At 42.5% G+C, this 19,467-nt stretch overlaps 1 protein-coding gene across 1 annotated transcript; it reads right to left on the bottom strand.

Moving 5' to 3' along the window:
* Positions 1 to 13,986: 13,986 nt before the first annotated feature.
* LOC130166971 (uncharacterized) lies at positions 13,987 to 19,467 on the bottom strand. The gene is given in 5 exon segments (XM_056372845.1): positions 13,987 to 16,367; positions 16,483 to 17,845; positions 18,082 to 18,419; positions 18,802 to 18,923; positions 19,234 to 19,467. Coding segments are annotated over 5 exon segments (3,303 nt in total). The 3' UTR covers positions 13,987 to 15,121.

Below are 19,467 nucleotides of genomic sequence, written 5' to 3'. Positions count from 1 at the left end.
GCTCTGTCTCTGTGTGTGATTGTTGGAACTCAGTTAGATTTCTAACAGACGCAAAGTGAAGCTCCTTTTCCACTGGTGTAAAAACTAGCTAAAGCTACATATCTGTTACCAGTTAGCATGACGGCTAGCAACTCACTGTTTATACCTAATCATGTCGGTGTAAAACAGTGCGAGTTTAACTTCACTGTCATTAGTAACAGAGGAAGGCCTGACACTCTTCACTCAGTGGGTGTCTCAGCTTTTAAATCTGGATTTAAATGAAGACCGGTTGTGTTAAATCTAAATCTGATCCGTTCTTTAAATATCTCTGTACCATATGTTTTAGTCTACTTACACCTTCTCTCTCAATCAAAACAATGACAAAAGATGGTGTTACAACCCGGCTCGCAGGGGAAAGCGAAGCAACACAAAACCCAGTTGTTGACAGGTGTACAGTTGTTTATTGTAACATAAATTCGTAGCGGTAATGCTTAACGGGGACAAAATAAACCAAGGAATGGTGGGTGCTGTTCAAATCAAAAACAGAATATAACAAAAGGAGGACTCTATAGGAGCTAATACGTTTTCTTATTTAACTAATTCACAGTAAAAGGAAAAACACAGGCTGACTACCAAAGCAAACTAAAAACCAAAACTAACCAAAAAACACAACAGAAACAGCACCCCTGCACCTAGTGTATGTAACAAAAGCAGTGTGTACAGGTGGAGGAATCAGTAGTTCAGTCAGTTATTAACTGAAAGTCTAACCCTGGCCCCACCAGGTTTTAAAGAATACAGGCGGGACTAAAAACAAAACAAGCTACCAATAGCTGTTATATTTCGCTTTCTCTTAAATCCACAAACTCCAACAAAACAACAAGGCGAGCTGCCACCAATAGTCAGCCGCCCGGACTGACAGGATGGCCGGGGTTTGGTGGTTCCTGATTGGGCAGCAGGGATTGGCCAGCTGCAAACAGGCCGCACCAATCAGGCCAGAGAGGGTGGAGCATCTGGGTGGACAGAGCAGGCAGCCTGGCAGACAGGAAAACCAGACACAACAAAAATGGCCAGAGCGGCAGCCGTAACAGATGGCGTTGGGTGACGTCGTGATGTAGCGTGAGATCATGGGAGTTGTTGTCTTCACCACCTCTGTTGTCAGTTTCTTCTGGTTTGATTCCTTCAGTGTCAGTGGTTTAGGAGGTTTCCACCAGCAGTTGAATTATCCACAGAGGTTTCCCGCTCTCCACAACAAACAGGCCAGGGGATTAAAACCAGTAAAACTCTGAATAAAACAGTTTACCTTATAGGATAAGTAACACCAAAAGGACTGATTATCACTAAGGTGTGAATCCTGGCCTCTCTGTGCTATGCATGAATACACACACACACACACACACACACACACCAACCCCCCTTCCTCTTTCCCTCTTTAGATAAACTACAACCAACATTCCAATCCTGAGTAGTGACCAGCAGAATGCTCCAACCAACAGACACAGATCTGAGGAAGAATATGAAATGCATTATCTAACTGTTCTGTAAAGCATGTAATGTTTCTATGTAATAATCCCCAGGTTTCTATCTGATAGAGTGGTTGAAATGTAACATGAAGACTTTAGACAATGTCTTTCATGTGACCATACTGTCAGCATCCTTCACACAAGGTAACACACACTACATGACATCCAGAATGTCCATATTATTATTATTACAGTCAAAGAACTGCTGTGTAATCCACATTTAGGATAAGTTAACCACTTGTATTATGATTCATTTCAGGTATTGAAGGATGTAATATTAAATCCACACTAGTATTATTCCTGTCTGTAAATATAAGTGCCATTAGGTTTATATGTTGTTTCATATAATATTTTGGTCATGGTGAAGGACAGATGTGCGAGTAATAGGTAAACTCTAGAATTAAACAATTCAAAGGTTCCATGGAAAATTAATCTGTTCTCCAAGTTGAAACACAGGAGAAGACGGGTGACGCCCCTGAAACGTGCGCCAGCCCCCAGGGGATTAAACAGTCGTGATAATTTCACACATTGCTAGTTATTAGCTCTTAGCAACAGCTCTTAGCTCCTAGCTTTTAGCCATGGCACTTTTTCGTTTGTCCGTGTCCTTTGTACTTTCTTTTGCCACGTGATCAAGTAACATTATTTTTGTCTACATGCGCAGTCTTCTTATTTTTATTAGCCAAGTCAAGACCAACTGAACCAAAACCACAGAAATGCCTCAGAGTAATTTTGTAACTTTTAATTATTATCATCATTCATTCATATCATTTTCGAAGATTTTTGACAGTTTTAGAATCATCTGGTCAACTCCAGCCTCCCCTGAAGTTATCAAGCAAAAGTTAGGTGCATCAGAGTTTATTTTGCATCAACCCACAAGAGAAGCCGGCCAATAATACATCTGCCCACGACTGCCTGCAGAGAAGCCTACCAGAATTCAAGGGTGCCTGAGACAGAAAGTCTACTCGCAGACTCGACCAAGGCAGAACTGCTTAGACACCGGCAGAATCCTTCACCAAGAAAATCCACCTAGATCCTGCGTAGCCAGGGTTACCACGGCAACCTCAGCCACCTGGGTTCCATACATCCATTGTTCCAGCTAAGGGTCTCCAGCTACAGCACAACTCACAGTAGGCCAGTCTTAACATTCTGCTCATGAATGGGTTGATGTCGAAATATAGCAATATTTAATTACCAAATCTCAATCTTTGTATAGCCATAGTGTACATCCGTAACATATTCTCTCCCTTCATTGCCAGCTCATCACACAGCTCATTTCATTATTATTTTCATCTTTATGATTATTACATGTTGCATTTACTCTGTAGATAGTAGTCTAGTCAATAAACTTCTTTATTTACAACAAGTGGCAACCCACCGTGACGTCACCCATTGGTTTGTGAACTGCCGTTTCTGAGGCAGGAGTTTTCATTTTGGCCATCGCCATTTTGGTTTTCTGAAACCGGAAGAAACCATATTTGGAGAAGAGGGTGGAGCTGGGGAGGAGTGAGGAGTGGCTCTGACTCGATGTGACCACGAGAACAGAGGACACTGCACGCCCGCCCAGTGTTACCAACTTGGCGACTTTCTCGCTAAATCTGGCAACTTTCCAAATCGTCTTGGCGACTTTTTTAGTCAAAAGGGACTAGCGACAAATCTAGCAACTTTTTCTGGTGTTATTGGAGACTTTTCTGGTGTTTGGAGACTGACGTGAAAGCACGTATCGCTCTGCAGTTACTGTCCTCAACGAGCAGCGGGTGCTGCCGCGAGCCCCTCCCCCATCCCAAAGCACTCACAGGCGGTCAGTCTCACAGTAGCCTCGCACAGCAGTCCCAGCTGCAGTCAAAGCAGAGGAGACCCACACCACAAAACCCCCCCCCCAAAAAACAACCAAACAACCAAAACAACCTAAGTAACTCTGCCAGAGTTACTTAGGTACTCTGTCTTTTGGGTCACTTTGCCGGTCCCAAGCCCGGATAAAGGAGGAGGGTTGGACGTAGAGCTAGCAATTCCACCCCACATAACAGTCTTTTGATTAAATTTGATATTCTAACATTTAACAATACAGGACAAAATTGATTAATGTAATGTGGGTCTAGACAAAGCATCAAAGTCATGAAGTTATTTTGAGAAGTGATGGCTTTTTTCAATGGCAAAATTAAAAAAAAAGAATCAACAGAAGAAAGTTCATTTGGAGTTCTAAACATATTTAGGGTGTTTTTTACTCACTTTTTGTCTCTCCCATGATGGTATTCCTCTCCCCTACTGTGTCTATTACAATTACATGCAAATAGCCAATTATGCAAATTGGGTGATGATGTCATTTAGCTGCTTTTAGCGACTTTTAGGACAGCCAATAGCTACTTTCCTTACTGAGGAGTTGGCAAAACTGCGCCCGCCTGCTCCGGCTACCTGAACGCAGCAGGCTCCTGGATGTGCGGTATGATGTCACTGCTAACTCAGTTAGCATTCATAATTCAAGGTAAACTTTATAGCTTAGTGTTAAAATAATCTTAGTAGCTAATTTCATACATATACATATTTGGTAAATATCACATATATGAGGAGAAACATGGTAACATTAGCTGAAGTTACTGTGTTTAAGCTAACTATGTGGTGTAACTGCTTATATTAAAACCATAGACCAAGGGAAAAACATGTTATAATGTGTTTTAAAATTTGTTCTGCAGCAAGGTTACATTACCGAACTTAGTGTTAATGTAACCAAGTATCAATTTGTCCCTCTTTCAATAACAACAAACAAAGATGAGATTTAAATGTACTCAGTGGGAATTTAGTCTGGGTCTGGCAGTAGTATGCTACCTAAGTCCAATAAAATAAAATAAAAGATTTTATGGACTGGAACGTACCTTCCCTTTAAACCAGTGAATGTTTGTTTAACTCAAAATATTTCAGTGACATAATCACTCAAAGTATCTGACTTAATCCAATAACACAAATAGATGTCAACAATATAAATGAAATATCACAATTCAAAATCTTGTGTAATGTCTCTTTCCATCAGTCTTTTCTTTTATTTTTCCAGTATGTATCAAAAGTAAATCAGTCCCTTTGTTCTTGGATAATGAAAAGTTAATCCTCTCCACAAATTGCTGTGCAATTTGGTATTTCTTAGTCCAGGAGTAAAATAAAACTTGCAGCAAAGGAAACAAAAAAATGTGGGTACCCAAAAAAAAATACTATAGAGCTCTATAGAAATAGTTTCTGATACTCAAGTGATCCATGAGCAAAGCTGGATGATGGCTGGTGACAAGTCCTACGACAACCGCGGTCTCTGGCTCCGGTCCACCCACGCTAGCAGGAAAAACAGCATAAGAAGCGATGACTTTTTGTGAAAGATGAATAACAGACTGACTACAGCTCGGCCATGTCTTCTCCCCTCTCAGCATAAATCAAGTGTTTTTTTTTGTTTGTTTTTTTAAACTTTATTGAACAACAATGAGTAGAATATACAGACAGGTGCTCAGTATCTCAATTTCTGTTAATACAATATCGAGTAGGTAATAAACAATACAATATATAAAAATAATTTGAGGATATACAGTACAAGTATATTGCAAAATTCTGAATCATACATTAAATCAGTGAATAAAACAAGCAACAAATATATATGACAAGGGGTAAAGGGGTTATTTCTCTTTGAATAGGTCTTCATAAATTTTGACAGTTTTGTTACATTTAGCTGAGTTTAAGAGTTGTAGTGTTTTAATGTACTCTAAAAATTCAATTGAAAATCTGAAAAAATTTGGGGAAGTTTTTGCAAATCTGCATTTGTGGGTATGAAATTTGCCAAATAGAATCATTAAGTTAACTATAAATCCAATTTCCTTGTTATCGTGATCAAAACAAGTGATGACACTTTTGCAGTTAATTTTGACATTATATTTCGTTTTACACAATATATATCTCTCAGTCTGAGTCCAAAAGGTTAGTGAACTTGAGCAGTTGTAAAAGAGATGAATTAAAGATTCAGTTTCTGTCATGTCCAAGAATTTATGTTAAGTTACTTTTGTGTTGTCCTGTCTTTATGCTGTCTCGTGACTTCCTGTTTTATTTTGAAATCTTACTTCCCTCTCGTGTCAGATAACTTGCTCCTTCCCCCGTGTGTCTGATTGCTTGCCCCTCCCTGATTGTCTCCACCTGTGTCCCCTTACCTTGTGTCTATTTAGAGTCTGTGTCTTCCTTTGTCCTGTGCTAGTTCGTCTTGCTTATTTCAGACAGCCAAGCCATTTCTCACGATATCCAAGCCACGTCAGGTTCCTAGGAACTCTAGTGCTATCCTTGTTATTTCTTTCACGAACTTGTTTTCCTCTATCAAGTGATTTTTGGTTAGTAGTTTTATGCCTCCTTAGTGAGTGATTTTGTGTTGATACTTTATCAAGTAGTTTTATGCCTCCTTAGTGAGTGATTTTGTGTTGATACTTTATCAATAAAGATTGTTTATTTTTGTACTTTTTGTCTTGAGTCGTGCGTTTGGATTCACGTTCTTGCTCAGTCGTGACAGTTTCGTTATCACAGAGCGTACATTTATTTTCAATATCTAAAAATTTGGATAAGTATAAACTAGTTACATATATATTGTGTAAGATTTTAATGTGCACTTGTTTCACTTTATTGTTAATACAGAATTTGTATGGCAAAAGCCATGCTCTTTGCCAGTTAATATCTGTAAAGATGTTATTCCAAAAACTTTCCCTCAAGGGCTAATTTTTCGTTTTTCATAAAATGTGTTACGAATGTGTTTATTATTGCAATTACTATCCATTATGTCTATGCCATTTACAAATAAGAGGGATTCTATCCTTAGAACTTCTTGAAATTGCAGGTGACTCTTCCTCAGGTGGGATAAGCCGCAAGGAATAGCTTTTACTACAGAGTTAAATTCTTTGCTCGTTACAGGAAAGGACTTAATAAGAAGAAATCGTTCATAACTAAGTAGTACACCATTGGTGTCAAAGAGATCAGTGACATATATAATACCTTTGTCTAACCAGTTTTGCTTGAAAATTGATTTTTTACCAACCGTTATATCATTATTATTCCATATGATGGCTTTGTGTGGGGAAAAGTTATGCGTGTAACATCATTTCCATGCTAGGAGGGCCTGTTGAAAAAATTTGGATAATTTTGTTGGTAATTTGGTACATTTATAATTACAGGTGAGTAGAAAGTGAAGACCGCCTAATTTTTTTAAAAATGTTGTTCGGAATAAAGTACCAAATAGAGTCTGACGCTTTAAGGCATTCCTTGATCCATTTAATTTTAAATGTATTATTAAGATCAATAAAGTTTAATAATTCAAAGCCCCCATCTTTTCTTGGTCCAGAAAGTATATCTCTTTTTAAGTGGTGGTGTCGGTTTTTCCAAGCAAAATTAGTAAGTACATTGTTAATTTCTTTAGCTGTTGAGTCATGGACATACAATGATAGGGCGGGGTAAACAAGTCTTGAGATGCCTTCAGCTTTGGTTAAGAGGATTCTACCAAAAATGGATAGGTCACGTTGAAGCCACATATTCATAATATTTTTAATCTTTTTTAATCTAGGAAGGAAATTAAGATGTTGTCTGGTTAACATATCTTTGGTTACCTCGATACCCAAATATCTGATAGATTTTTTAATAGGAATGTTACATATGTATTCATCGTCTGTATCAAATAGATTTAAAATTTCACATTTTTGTATATTAAGGTGTAAACCTGATGCTTTGGAAAACTCATTGATCAATTGTATGGCTGGTTCAATTTGATATTTGTCTCTCATAAACAAGGCTGTGTCGTCTGCCAGTTGAGTAATTCAAATTTCTTTTTGGAAAATAGACAGACCATGTATGTTGGGGCTTTTAGTGAAAGTAACTCTACGACAATTAGGAATAAAAAAGGGGAAATTGGACAACCTTGACGTACAGATCTGTTGACTGGAAATCTTTCAGAGGTATTGGGATAGGTCATTAAATTACTATTGATGTCTTTGTATAGCATTTTCACCACTGAAATAAAATTTTTCCCAAAACCAAATAAATTTAAAGTCTTATTAGATTAGATTAGATTAGATTCAACTTTATTGTCATTGCACAGAGTACACGTACTAAGACAACGAAATGCAGTTAGTATCTAACCAGAAGTGCAAAAGAGCAGTTAAAGTGCAAGTGTGTGCTGTACAGGTATGTAAAGTGAGGGTGTGCATAAGTAAAGTGGAGATGTGCATATGTAGGGTACAATAAATTACACTGTGAATTACAATGAATTACAATGATGAGGTAGCGAATTACAATGATGAGGTAGCGGGAATAAATACAGTGAGTGCTAGACAATGAGTAGAGACGGTTCAGAACAGTTCAGTGCAAGGTTAGGGGGCTGAGGGGGTTGGTGTGGCAGTCACAGTCTCTGGGTTGTGTGTGTGGGGGGGGGACACCGGGGTTGTGAGTTCAGCAGGGTGACCGCTGCAGGGAAGAAGCTTTTCCTGAACCTGCTGGTCCTGGAGCGGAGAACCCTGTAGCGTTTCCCTGAGGGGAGGAGGGAAAACAGTCTGTGGCTGGGGTGAGAGCTGTCCCTCACGATGCTGCGCGCCTTCCGCAGACACCTCTTGCTCTGGACAGCCTCGATGGAGGGGAAGGGAGAACCGGTGATGCGTTGGGCGGTTTTCACCACCCTCTGGAGTGACTTCTGGTCCGCGATAGAGCAGCTACCATACCACACCGAGATGCAGTTGGTGAGGATGCTCTCGATGGTGCAGCGGTAGAAGTTCACCAGGATCTGAGGTGACAGGTGGGCCTTCTTGAGTCTCCTCAGGAAGAAGAGACGCTGGTGAGCCTTCTTGACCAGGGTTGAGGTGTTGAGAGACCAGGAGAGGTCCTCGGAGATGTGGACACCCAGGAACTTGAAGCTGGTGACACGCTCAACCTCCGTCTCGTTGATGAGCAGGGGGGCGGGTGTGTCACTCCTCTTCCTGAAGTCCACAATAAGTTCTTTGGTCTTCTTGATGTTGAGGGCCAGGTTGTTGTCGGCGCACCACTCTGCCAGATGCTGGACCTCTTCTCTGTACGCTGACTCATCGTTGTTTCTGATGAGGCCAATCACCGTTGTGTCGTCTGCAAACTTGACGATGGAGTTGGAACCATGTACAGGTGTGCAGTCGTAGGTGAAGAGGGAGTAGAGGAGAGGACTCAGCACGCAGCCTTGAGGGACGCCGGTGTTCAGGGTGAGGGTAGAGGAAGTGTGGTTTCCTAGCCTAACAGACTGGGGTCTGTTGGTCAAGAAGTCCAGTATCCAGTTACAGAGGGAAGCGTTGATACCCAGGTCGCTGAGTTTGGTGATCAGCTTGGAGGGGATTATGGTGTTGAATGCTGAACTGAAGTCTATGAACAGCATTCTCACATAAGTGTTGTTATTGTCCAGGTGAGAGAGGGCAGAGTGTAGTGCCATGGAGATGGCATCTTCCGTACTCCTATTCTGGCGGTAGGCGAATTGGAGGGGGTCCAGGGTGAGTGGTAGGAGGGTTTTAAGGTGAGCCAGGACCAGCCGCTCTAAGCACTTCATGATGGTGGGGGTGAGTGCAACAGGGCGGAAGTCGTTGAGGCTCTCAGCCTTGGAGTGTTTGGGCACTGGCACGATGGAGGTGGTTTTGAAGCATGTGGGGACAGCTGCTTTGTCCAGGGACAGGTTGAAGATGTCGGTCAGGACCTCAGCTAGCTGCCCTGCACAAGCCCTGAGCACGCGTCCAGGGATGCCATCAGGTCCGGCAGCCTTACGTGCATTGACCTTGCTCAGTGCAGCGTACACGTCGGTGGGGGAGAGGATGAGGGGATGGTGTTCGGTCGTGAGCACAGCCTTGATGGCTGGCTCCTGGTTGTCCCTCTCAAAACGAGCATAAAAGCTATTAAGCTCGTCTGGGAAGGAGGCGTCACTGGATGTTGGGGAGGTGTTGGTTGATTTATAGTCTGTTATTGCCTGGATGCCCTGCCACATGCGTCGGGGGTCGGAGTTGTCCTTGAAGTGCTCCTCAATCCTTAGCTTGTAGCTGTGCTTATATATAAACGGGTGTTCGACTGTATCAAACGCTTTATAAAAGTCAAGAAAAACAATAACTGTCCTGTGACTCCACATACTCTGAATAATCAAGTAGGTCAAACACCAATCTTATATTGCTGCTTATATGACGATTGGCCATGAATCCTGTTTGGGTTTCGTTTATAATTTCTGTTAGATTTTCTTTTAACCCTCTAGCAAAAACAAGTGCAAATAATTTATAATCTACATTTAGAAGGGTGATTGGTCTCCAATTTTCTATTGATAAAGGATCTTTGTTTGGTTTGGGTATCAGGTTTATTATTCCTTGCTTCATTGTTGTTGACATTTCTTCCTTATCAATACATACTCTGTACATTTCCAAAAATGGGATTTCAATAACACTCCAGAAGCACAAGTAAAATTCTGTAGTCAAACCATCAGTTCCAGGAGATTTCCCGGTTTTCATATGTTCCAAGGCCTCTAGAAATTCACTGTTTATGATAGGATTTTCACAACTAGATCTGAATTCTTCTGAGATAATAGGGATGTATCTTTTGATGTTATTTAAGAATTCTTCACAATACAATGGTTCAAATCTAGATCTGTACAGTTCTTTATAAAAGGATCTTATATATGTTGCTATTTCTTTGGGGTTAGTACTCACACAGTTGTTAATTTTCAGTGTGGAAATATTATTTCTTTTACAATTTCGCTTTTCCAATGCAAAAAAATAGCTGGTATTTTTTTCGCCATTTTCTAACCATCTAGCCCTGGATCGAATAAAGGCTCCTTTAGCAGTCTCTACATATAGTTTGTCTATTTCACTTTGGAGTTGTGTTAATTTTAATTTCTCATCTTCTGAAAGATTTTCTTTATTCAACAAACTATTCAAATTTTCCATAATTTCCTGTTCTTTTGCGTTGCTAGCTTTCTTAATGTCTTTGCTGCGTTTAATAGCTATTTCCCTTATTTTAAATTTGAAATATTCCCATTTCTGGGTACTATTCATATCATTTTTACTAAAAATATCTTGAGACATTAATTTAACTGAATCTTGGAAGGTTCGGTCATTAAGTATTTTATTGTTTAGCTTCCAATTACCACGCAATTTATTATTGCCTTCATTTGAGCCAATTAGATGAATAGAAATCATTTTGTGATCTGATAAAGGAGCATAACAATGTGACATTTCAGATATATGATGTATACAAGAGATGGATGTCAACCATAAATCTATCCTAGATTGCTGTGTACATCTTGAATAACTCCAGGTGAATTCTTTACTGTTTGGGTTAAAAAAGCGCCATGCATCAGTAACTGATAATTTCTCATTTAGAAAAAGTGTGGCTTTAAACTGTGAGTTTTGAAAAATTCTCTCTGGAATTCTATCCACCGGATCATCTGGTGCATCATTGAAATCCCCTCCCAAAATCAGGTATGCGTCCTTATATTTTTCCTGTAAATCTTTTAATTTGGAGTAAGTCTGATTGAACATAATTTTTGCTTGGGCTATCTCATTGTGACCATATACATTACAGATTAAGAAAAGAGAGTTGTCCAGTTTTATCACAGTTATGATCCATCTGCCCTCTTCAGAATTAAAGGTTTCTAAAATATTTCCTGTAAACTTGTTAAATAAAAGGGCAACACCTGCAGAGCGATGAGAGGCATGACTAAAATATGCTTGGTCCCCCCATTGATTTTTCCAAAATTTACTGTCTGTATCACTGGAATGAGTTTCCTATAAGAAGATAATGTTAGCATCAGTTTTCCTAATAAAGAGAAATATTGCTTTCCTTTTAGTATCATTCCGAAGTCCCCTCACATTAAGAGAAACAATTTTTAACGAGTTGAACTTAAATTCAGTCATCTTTTAAGGAGAAAAAAAAGAGAAAAGAGAGCACGATGTCTTAAGAACTGTAACAAATACAAGCCTTGAATAAACTTAGGCTTAGTATGGGTTCCTCAAGGAATATAAAGTAGTAGAACCTCTTAGAATCTTGAGTACCAAGTCAGAAATGTAACCATATAAACAGCATATGGACTGTGTTTTGACCAAAAGTTTAACCTCTTATCAACACACCTAAAATAATTAACTTAGACATCTGATGTCATTATTCCATTCTCATAGAAAGGGGAATGTACGGTGTGATCACAGAGTTAAGTGTTGTTATGAGTATCTTTAGATAGATTCTGCAGTAATTCTTTTACCATTGATGATCACCTCAGGACCGCGCCATGTAGTTTTCTTCCCTTCTTTGCGTGCTTTGTCAACAAGAGGCCAAAGTTTTTTCCGACTTTGTCTCTCCGAGTATGTCAAGTCCTCAGCAAGTCGCAGATTATTTTCCTTCATCACCGTGGCGCTCACTGAAGCTCTCCAGATCCTTTGCTTGAAGGTGCGCATGGTGAACTGTATTATCTGCGTCCGATCCAATGTACTGTGTCGATGAGGAAACCCAGCTTGTTTTTCTCCTCTGGAACCATTTTTCCGAAGATGTCAAATATTTGCTTTCTTACTTCTTCTGCAGTTTCGTTGACAGACTCCGGGAGGTTAAACAGTTTAAGATTCCAGCGTCGACTGTAACGCTCTCCATCTTCAATTTTTATCTCTTGCTCGGAGACTCGCCGGTTCACAGTTTGCACTTTGTCGATGGTTGTCTTTATCTGGTGATTCATCCCTTCGACGTTTTCTTTGATGGTCACGATATCCGCTGAGTTTTTATTTATTTTTTTCTCAAGAGAAGAGAATCTGTTTGATAACTCTTTGATGGCATCTAGTATGTCTGCGTTGGACACCGAGTCCTCTTGGCTGTTTGAGCAGGTTTTTTTGGGATTAGGACTTGCCGAAGGAGAGTCTAGTACCAAAGGTGAGCTCAAAGAGAGCGGGCTTTCATTTTCGAAATCCATCAAAAGGTTCGCCCTTTTCTCTCGTTTCGGCATGTTTGATAAATGATAGGGAAGCTAACGCTAGCTAAAATTGGTCGCAGTAATCTACGTGAAGTCTGTATTTCTCCCGTTTATAAAAGTTCTGTATTGAGTTAATGCATTAGTTATAGTTCTGTCAGCGCATTCGTTTATTTGCAATAAGAGTTCTCCACTCAAAGTTATCCATTTAAACGAATATTTATTTGCTATTAAAGAATCAAAATCAGCATGTACATGGATCTCCTCTGATCTGAAAACCACAGTCTGCAAGCAGTTAGCTGTGGCCAACGTCCCAGAGAAGAGTGTCTATCTTAGCAATTACACAGAGTTTTGTATGTATTTTGGTAACTATCTGATTGGTGGAAAGGTTGGGGAGAAACCATGGTTTAGAGTCAGCTCTCCCTTCGTTGGTGCACAGGCTGGTCCCAGCCTCTTGGCACTGTGCCTCCTTCATCTGAGCTGTTCTCACCTAGAGAAAAAAACCTACTCTCCCTTTTCCTGTAACCGCCTCTTCACCCTGTTAGGAGTTGTTTCTTACTTTAAGCATCTGAGGCGGTCACCTGTCATCCTGTTCTTCTGGTGTCTCCCTATGTGTGCGTGACTGCCTTGAGTTTCACCCTAGCGCCCCCCAACGCATAGCAACAGTAATCATCATAATACTAAAGAACAAATAATAAACAAATAATAAACAACACTCTCTTAATAATGCAACATACATTTTAATATTTCTCACAAATCCCTCCTTTTACACCTTTTAAGGTGTAAACCTCCATCAGTAGTAAGCAACAGTCACAGGCTACAATACCTAGTCTTGTCTTCTCCTTGTACAGGTCATCCGTTGTGACCTGGAATCATGTAACCCTCTTTCCCTGTAGGTAGAGCACTCAATGAACTGTACTATTCTCCTTCACTAGCCCTCTCATCTTCTTCAGGATCAGAATCTCTCCTAGGACTGACATCAGCCCACCCTGGGATCCAGATTTCAGTAGCCACCTCCTCATCCATATCTCCCTCATCTTCATCATCTGACTCTATTTCTTTGCTCAATAAGGGCATCTGATAAGGAGGAGGATCCTTCTCTTTTGAGAGAGCGGTGGTGATCAGTCGGTTAATTAAAGTTCTAAGGCATGGAATGCAACAACAGCCACAACAAACTAAAATTGCCAAGAAACACCCGATAGAAACAACCAGAGACATAATCAAAGCTTTATATTTTCCAAAATAGCTGTCAAACCATCCTCCAAATGGGTCATCTACCCCAGAGTTTTCTGCTAGCTCCAGGGACAGGGAGGTGAGGTGTAGCTGCAATGCTGTCAGTAGTATTGGTGGTGTGATTATTATTAACCTCCCACAATATAATGGGGAGTACTATGATTAATGATATGAACAAAAACACACACAATGTTCCCCTTAGCCCACACCAGCCTGGGTGCCTAAAGGGGTGCCATGGTCGTCTGTTTAATTCAACTATGGTGTTGATGAGGGTCTTTTTTTTTTTTTTTTTTTAGTCTATCTCCTTTGAACCCTCACCTAGTTCAGCCAAATCAGTTCTAACCTCCGCCAAAGTGCGTGAGGGTGGAGATGCAGGTGCACAATGTGTCAGGTGGTGCCAATTAGCTCCAGCTTTACCTTTTACCTGGACCGCGTGGGAAGTTACTTCAGTAACTTCATAGGGTCCTGTCCACCTGGGATCCAGCCACTTTCTTTTGTGGACTTTCACACGCACCCAATCTCCTACCTTTATTGCTGGAGTCTCCGCTGGAGTTGCTTCGGGTCCGGCCAGCTGTACCTGTTTAGACAAAACTCGAATGAGATTAGTCAGTGCAATCATGTACTCATCACAGCTCACCTGCCACACATCCAGAGAGGGCATATGACCTCCCTCTCGGGGTGGTCCAGGCATTGGCCTGCCCGTCAGCAACTCATGTGGTGTTAGATGTGTTTTTGAACCTGGGGAGGTCCTCATTGACATAAGCGCTAGAGGGAGTGCGTCCACCCACGTGAGCTTAGTGCCGTAGCATATTTTTGCTATTTTTCATTTTAGCGTTTGGTTAGCTCTTTCTACTAACCCTTGTGATGCAGGGTGGTACACTGCTCCAAACCTGTGTGTTATGCCTAATGCTTTTTCTACTTCAGCTAGTTCTTTGTTGCTAAAGTGTGAGCCATTGTCTGAGCGAATGCTCTTGGGAACCCCGTACCTAGGGATGAGTTCATTCTTCAGCCACTTTACCACAGTCTGTGCAGACTCATTCTTGCAGGGAATGGCCTCTACCCACTTGGTAAATCGGTCCACCATTACCAGCAGGTATCTGTATCCTTTTGTTCTGTTTTCTGCTCCCATGTCCGTGAAATCTATAGTGATGTCCTGGAATGGTGCTTCTGGCACAGGGAACTTCCCTAGGGGGCACCTGTAGGCTTGCTTGGGGTTATGTTCATTACATGTGGTGCAGTCTGTGATGTAATTGTCCACTAGGGCGGTCATGTGAGGGTGCCACCAACATGCTTCAATGTTCTTCTGTGTCCTTTGTTTACTTTCGTGGGCTGGTCCATGGGCTTGCTTCAGTAGTAGGTGGCAGAGTTTTGCTGGAGCCACCAGTCGTCCATCATGTGACCTCCACAATCCATTCCTTTGTATAGCTCCTTTTCTTGCCCATTCACTCTGTTCATATGCTCAGGCTTGTTCTTGTATCTTGATGATATCTTCTTCCGTTAGAACAGGTAATGGAGAGGAGTCTGTGATCACCATTTGTCTGGGTGTGTAGCCTCCGGCTTCTTTAGCAGCTTTGTCTGCGGCATCATTTCCTTCGGCTATGTCGTTATCCAATTTCTGGTGTCCTTTACACTTCATCACTGCCACTTCTGCTGGTAGTGATATGGAGTGCACCAATTCTTCTAATTGCATCCTGTGTTTCACTGGAGTGTTGGCGGTGGTCAGAAAATTCCTCCTTATCCATTGTGGTCCATCTACATGCACAGCTCCATAGCCATAGGCTGAGTCTGTGTAGATGTTTACCTTTTTTCCTTCAGCCAGTTTGAGGGCCTTTGTTAGTGCGATTATTTCTGCTAGTTGCGCAGATGCCGGCTGTGGGATGATTCCTTTTTCTTTCGTGGTGTACTTTCTGGTGTATGGCTGCTGCTCAACCACCGCATAGGAGGCAACATTTCCATTTTCTCCTTTGTAACAACAGCCGTCTGTGAACAGGATCATGTCTGGGTTCTGTAGTGGCTCTGTTTCCAGGTCTGGTCTGAGTTTCACTTCTTTTTCTGCTTTTTCAGCACAGTTGTGAGGCTGTCCATCCTCAGCATTTAGTACTTTTGCCATGTTTACCCCCTCTGTGTGGTATGTGATGTGGGGTTGTAGTAGGGTCTCTGAGATTTTTGTTTTTCTTGCTGCTGAGAAAGTGAATGCGCTTGATTCCAGGAAAGCTACTACTCCATGGTCTGTGTTTATCTTCAGCTCGTGGCACATTACCAGGTGGCTTGTTTTGGTGATAGCTTTTGCTAGAGCTGCTAAGTATCTGGTGCATCCTGCTTGTCCTACTTCCATATTGTCCAGTTTTGAGCTGTGGTACATCAGCACTCTTCTCTCTCCCTCCTTTTTCTGAAAAAGCACTGCATTTACCACCCCAGCTTTTTCAGAAACATCCAGATTAAAAGTTTTGGTGTAATCTGGGGAGGACAGAGCAGTCGCCTGGGCCAGTGCTTGTTTGGTGAGTGTGAAGGCTTCTTCAGCAGCTTGTGTCCATAGCAGTTCGGCAGTTAGGTTGCGATTTCCTGCCTCTGCTACTATGTCTCTCAGAGGTTGTGTGAGGTCAACATAGCAAGGGACATGGTTTCTGCTGTATCCCGTTAGCCCCAGGAAAGCCAACATCTGTTGTACCGTCCGCGGCTTGTTTTTGTGAGAGGATGGCAGATTTCTGGGAAGCAGTGAGAGTATGCGAGGAGTGTGAGATTTCCCGTCCCAGGAAGATGACCAGTCGTCTACACACTTGTAGTTTTTCTTTTTTGACTTTGTAGCCGTTCGCTGCCAACAATTTCAACAGTGCATGGGTGGCTGTCAGACATGCCTCAGCCGATGGAGCAGCAATCAGAATGTCGTCCACATATTGGATAAGGGTGACATCTGCAGGCAGGGTTAAGGGTTTGAGGTGAGTTCTGAGAGCATGGTTGAACAGACCAGGACTGTCACGATAACCCTGTGGTAGCCTGGTGTATGTGTAGGTCTGGTCTTTATAGGTGAACCCAAAATACTCCTGAGAGTCTTCTGCCAAAGGTAGACAAAAGAAGGCATTAGCAAGATCCACCACGGTGAAATACTGATGCTGGGGCCCGATATTCTGTAGGGCTAGATATGGGTCTGGAACTGGCAATGCTTCTGGGATAGTTGCATCATTTACAGGTCTGAAATCTTGTACCATCCTCCATCCTTTACCCTCTCCCTTTGTCACCGGAAGTATAGTAGTGTTCCATGAGGACCTGTAGGGGATGATCACTCCTGCTTGTAATAGCCCCGTGATGGTATCTGCTATCCCGTCTTGTTGTTCTTTTTTCAGGCGATATTGAGGTCTCCAGACAGGTCTCTGTCCCGGCCTCAGGGTGATGTGGATAGGGGGTGTGTTTACCAAGCCAACATCTTGAGGTGAAGAAGTCCAGATCTGTGGTGGAACCTCTCCTAAGAGCCGGGGAGTATCAGGATGGTCTGTTTTTTCCCTGCCATGGAAGCGGGTTAAATCTTTATTCTCCGAGATTGTTTTGTCTGTTATGGGTGCGGCAATACACCACATGTCTTCTTCTTTGGCCTTCCAGACTCGTGGGGCAGCAGTCGATTCCCATGAGAATGTCAGTGCTCTTTTTACCATAGGTCCAAGAGATCTAGCCTCATAGTCACTGCCGACAGCCAGTGTGACATGGGGGCTTGAGTCTCCGTGTAGAGCATACCAACCCTCTTGGTCTCTAGTGAGCTCACAAAAGGCAGCCACACCTTCTTTTCCTGCAAAAATGGAGGTGAATTTGAGTGTCTGAGTGTGACTCTCCATTTCTTCCTGTCAGGCTTCATCATATGACTCATCTGGTTGTGTCAGATAGTTCAGGGTGCAGTGGAGTTCATCCTGTGGGGCTTTGTAGGGGTGTAAGGTCTGTAACCATGGTTTCCACTGCATGTACAGATATTGGATGTGGGGAGTGTCAGGACCTGTGGGGAGCAGTTTCATCCAGTATACTCTGGTAAAAGGTTCTTTAGGTTCAGGGGGAGGTGTCATGTATAATACTCTGGAATATGGTCCTTGATTGATGCATTGGGACGATGTAGTGGAGAGGTGCAGTCCATCAGGGCCACAGTAGATGGTCATTCCCAATTTTCCCAGTAGGTCTCTGCCGAGTAGGTTGACAGGGCAGTCTGGGGCATAAAGAAATTGGTGTGTTAATACCTGTTCTTCGTGTGTCACTGCCAATGGTACAGTGAATGTTTGGTTTTGTGGTTTCCCTGAGACTCCTATGACGGCAAGGCTCCGATGTGAGAGTGGATATGGAGAGTTTAGACAAGAGTAAGTTGCCCCTGTGTCAGCCAACAGATAGTGAGTTTTGCCGTTAATTTCACAGGCCACCATTGGTTCTGTCAGATTTGTATAGAACTGGCCTGATTTCGTCTCTGGGTCCCGTCAATACTCCTGTTCTGGCTCCCAGGCCTGAGCAGGCATTTGTGCTGGAAACGGAAGTTTAGGTCCTCCTCTTTCTCTGTAGTGACCTCCTCGTCCTCCCCTTTGGTGGTATTGGTTGTGGTGTTGTCGTGGTTGTCCTCCTTGTGAGGGACAAGCAGAGGCCCAGTGCCCTCTTTGTCCACAGGTGTAACATACATCTGTCCATCTTCCTCCTCTGCCTCTTCCTCTCCCTGGGCCTCCCCATTGCGGTGCAGGCTGGAAGTAATGAGGGGTCTGTGGGGTTGGTTGGGGAGCTGGGGGTGGTGCGGAGATCTGCCGGGAGTCCAAGGCTTCTTTAACAATTTTTTGCAGTTCCTGCTTCCAGTTGTCGTCCATTGGTGGCGCTCCGGCTAACATTTGTCTTGTCTTAGCTTTAGCTTTGTTGACTTCTTCATCGCTTTTTGACACTTGCTGTTTTAACAGTCGTTGGGATAGTTTCCTTGTATTTTCCTCCTCTTGCCCCAGTCTGTCTTCGTGTCTGCGGTGGTGGTGATCTAAATGTTCAACCCACAATTTATATGGGAGCTTCTGAAGTCCCACCACTTCTTTCAATGCTTTCTGGACTTCTTCGGGGAGGCCTCTTATGCACTGCATTCGCCACAGAGCCTGCATTGAGTCGCTGGAATCATGTCTAGCCCCCGTGTGTTTGGCCCACAATTCCGCTGCTCTCTTTAGATAATCCAACATGTCTTCATTCTTTTTCATTTTAACTTCTCCCACGCTGTCCACATTTCTTTCTGTAGGATATTCTCTTCTCATGGCGTTCCACACTCGGTTCTGACAGCATTCAGAGAAGTGTTATCAGGTATTTCACTTGTCACGCCCCCTTCTTTTAGTATTTTCTTTGCCACTTCTTTCCCTTCGATTTTCCCTAGGAGGGCTCTCAAGTCTCCTACACACAGTGTCTCTCCCATGGTTTGGCTTTCTAAAGTAGTGATCCAGTCAGATGCTCCTCTTCCTAATGGTGGTAGCTTGGCCAATAAGCCTTCCATGTCCCGGTGTGCGAAAGGGACGTAGGCCGGGGCTCCAGTAGTCGTTACCCTTAATGGATAACTGCCCACCCCAGTAGGAGGTTCCTTTGACTCACCTTTATTTCTGACATGGGTCCGGAGCTGCGATGAGTAGATGAAGGGTTTCTTCTGGGTTCAAGATGTCCGTTAAACTGTCCAGTAATTACGCCTGCTACTGGCTGCAGATTCACACTCCTCCTGTCATTCGGGTCAGGGCCCTGTAGTGACAATGGTTCCTGTCTCTCCTCCTCTTCATCCTCAGTAGTTTCTTCTTCATCGTCAGCTGTGTATTGACTTCTGGCTGCCCCCAT

Source organism: Seriola aureovittata, chromosome 3 (assembly GCF_021018895.1).
Source record: "Seriola aureovittata isolate HTS-2021-v1 ecotype China chromosome 3, ASM2101889v1, whole genome shotgun sequence".
NCBI lineage: Eukaryota > Metazoa > Chordata > Actinopteri > Carangiformes > Carangidae > Seriola > Seriola aureovittata.
The sequence above is the reverse complement of the archived record's forward strand: the minus strand, read 5'-3'. Positions and strand labels throughout refer to the sequence as shown.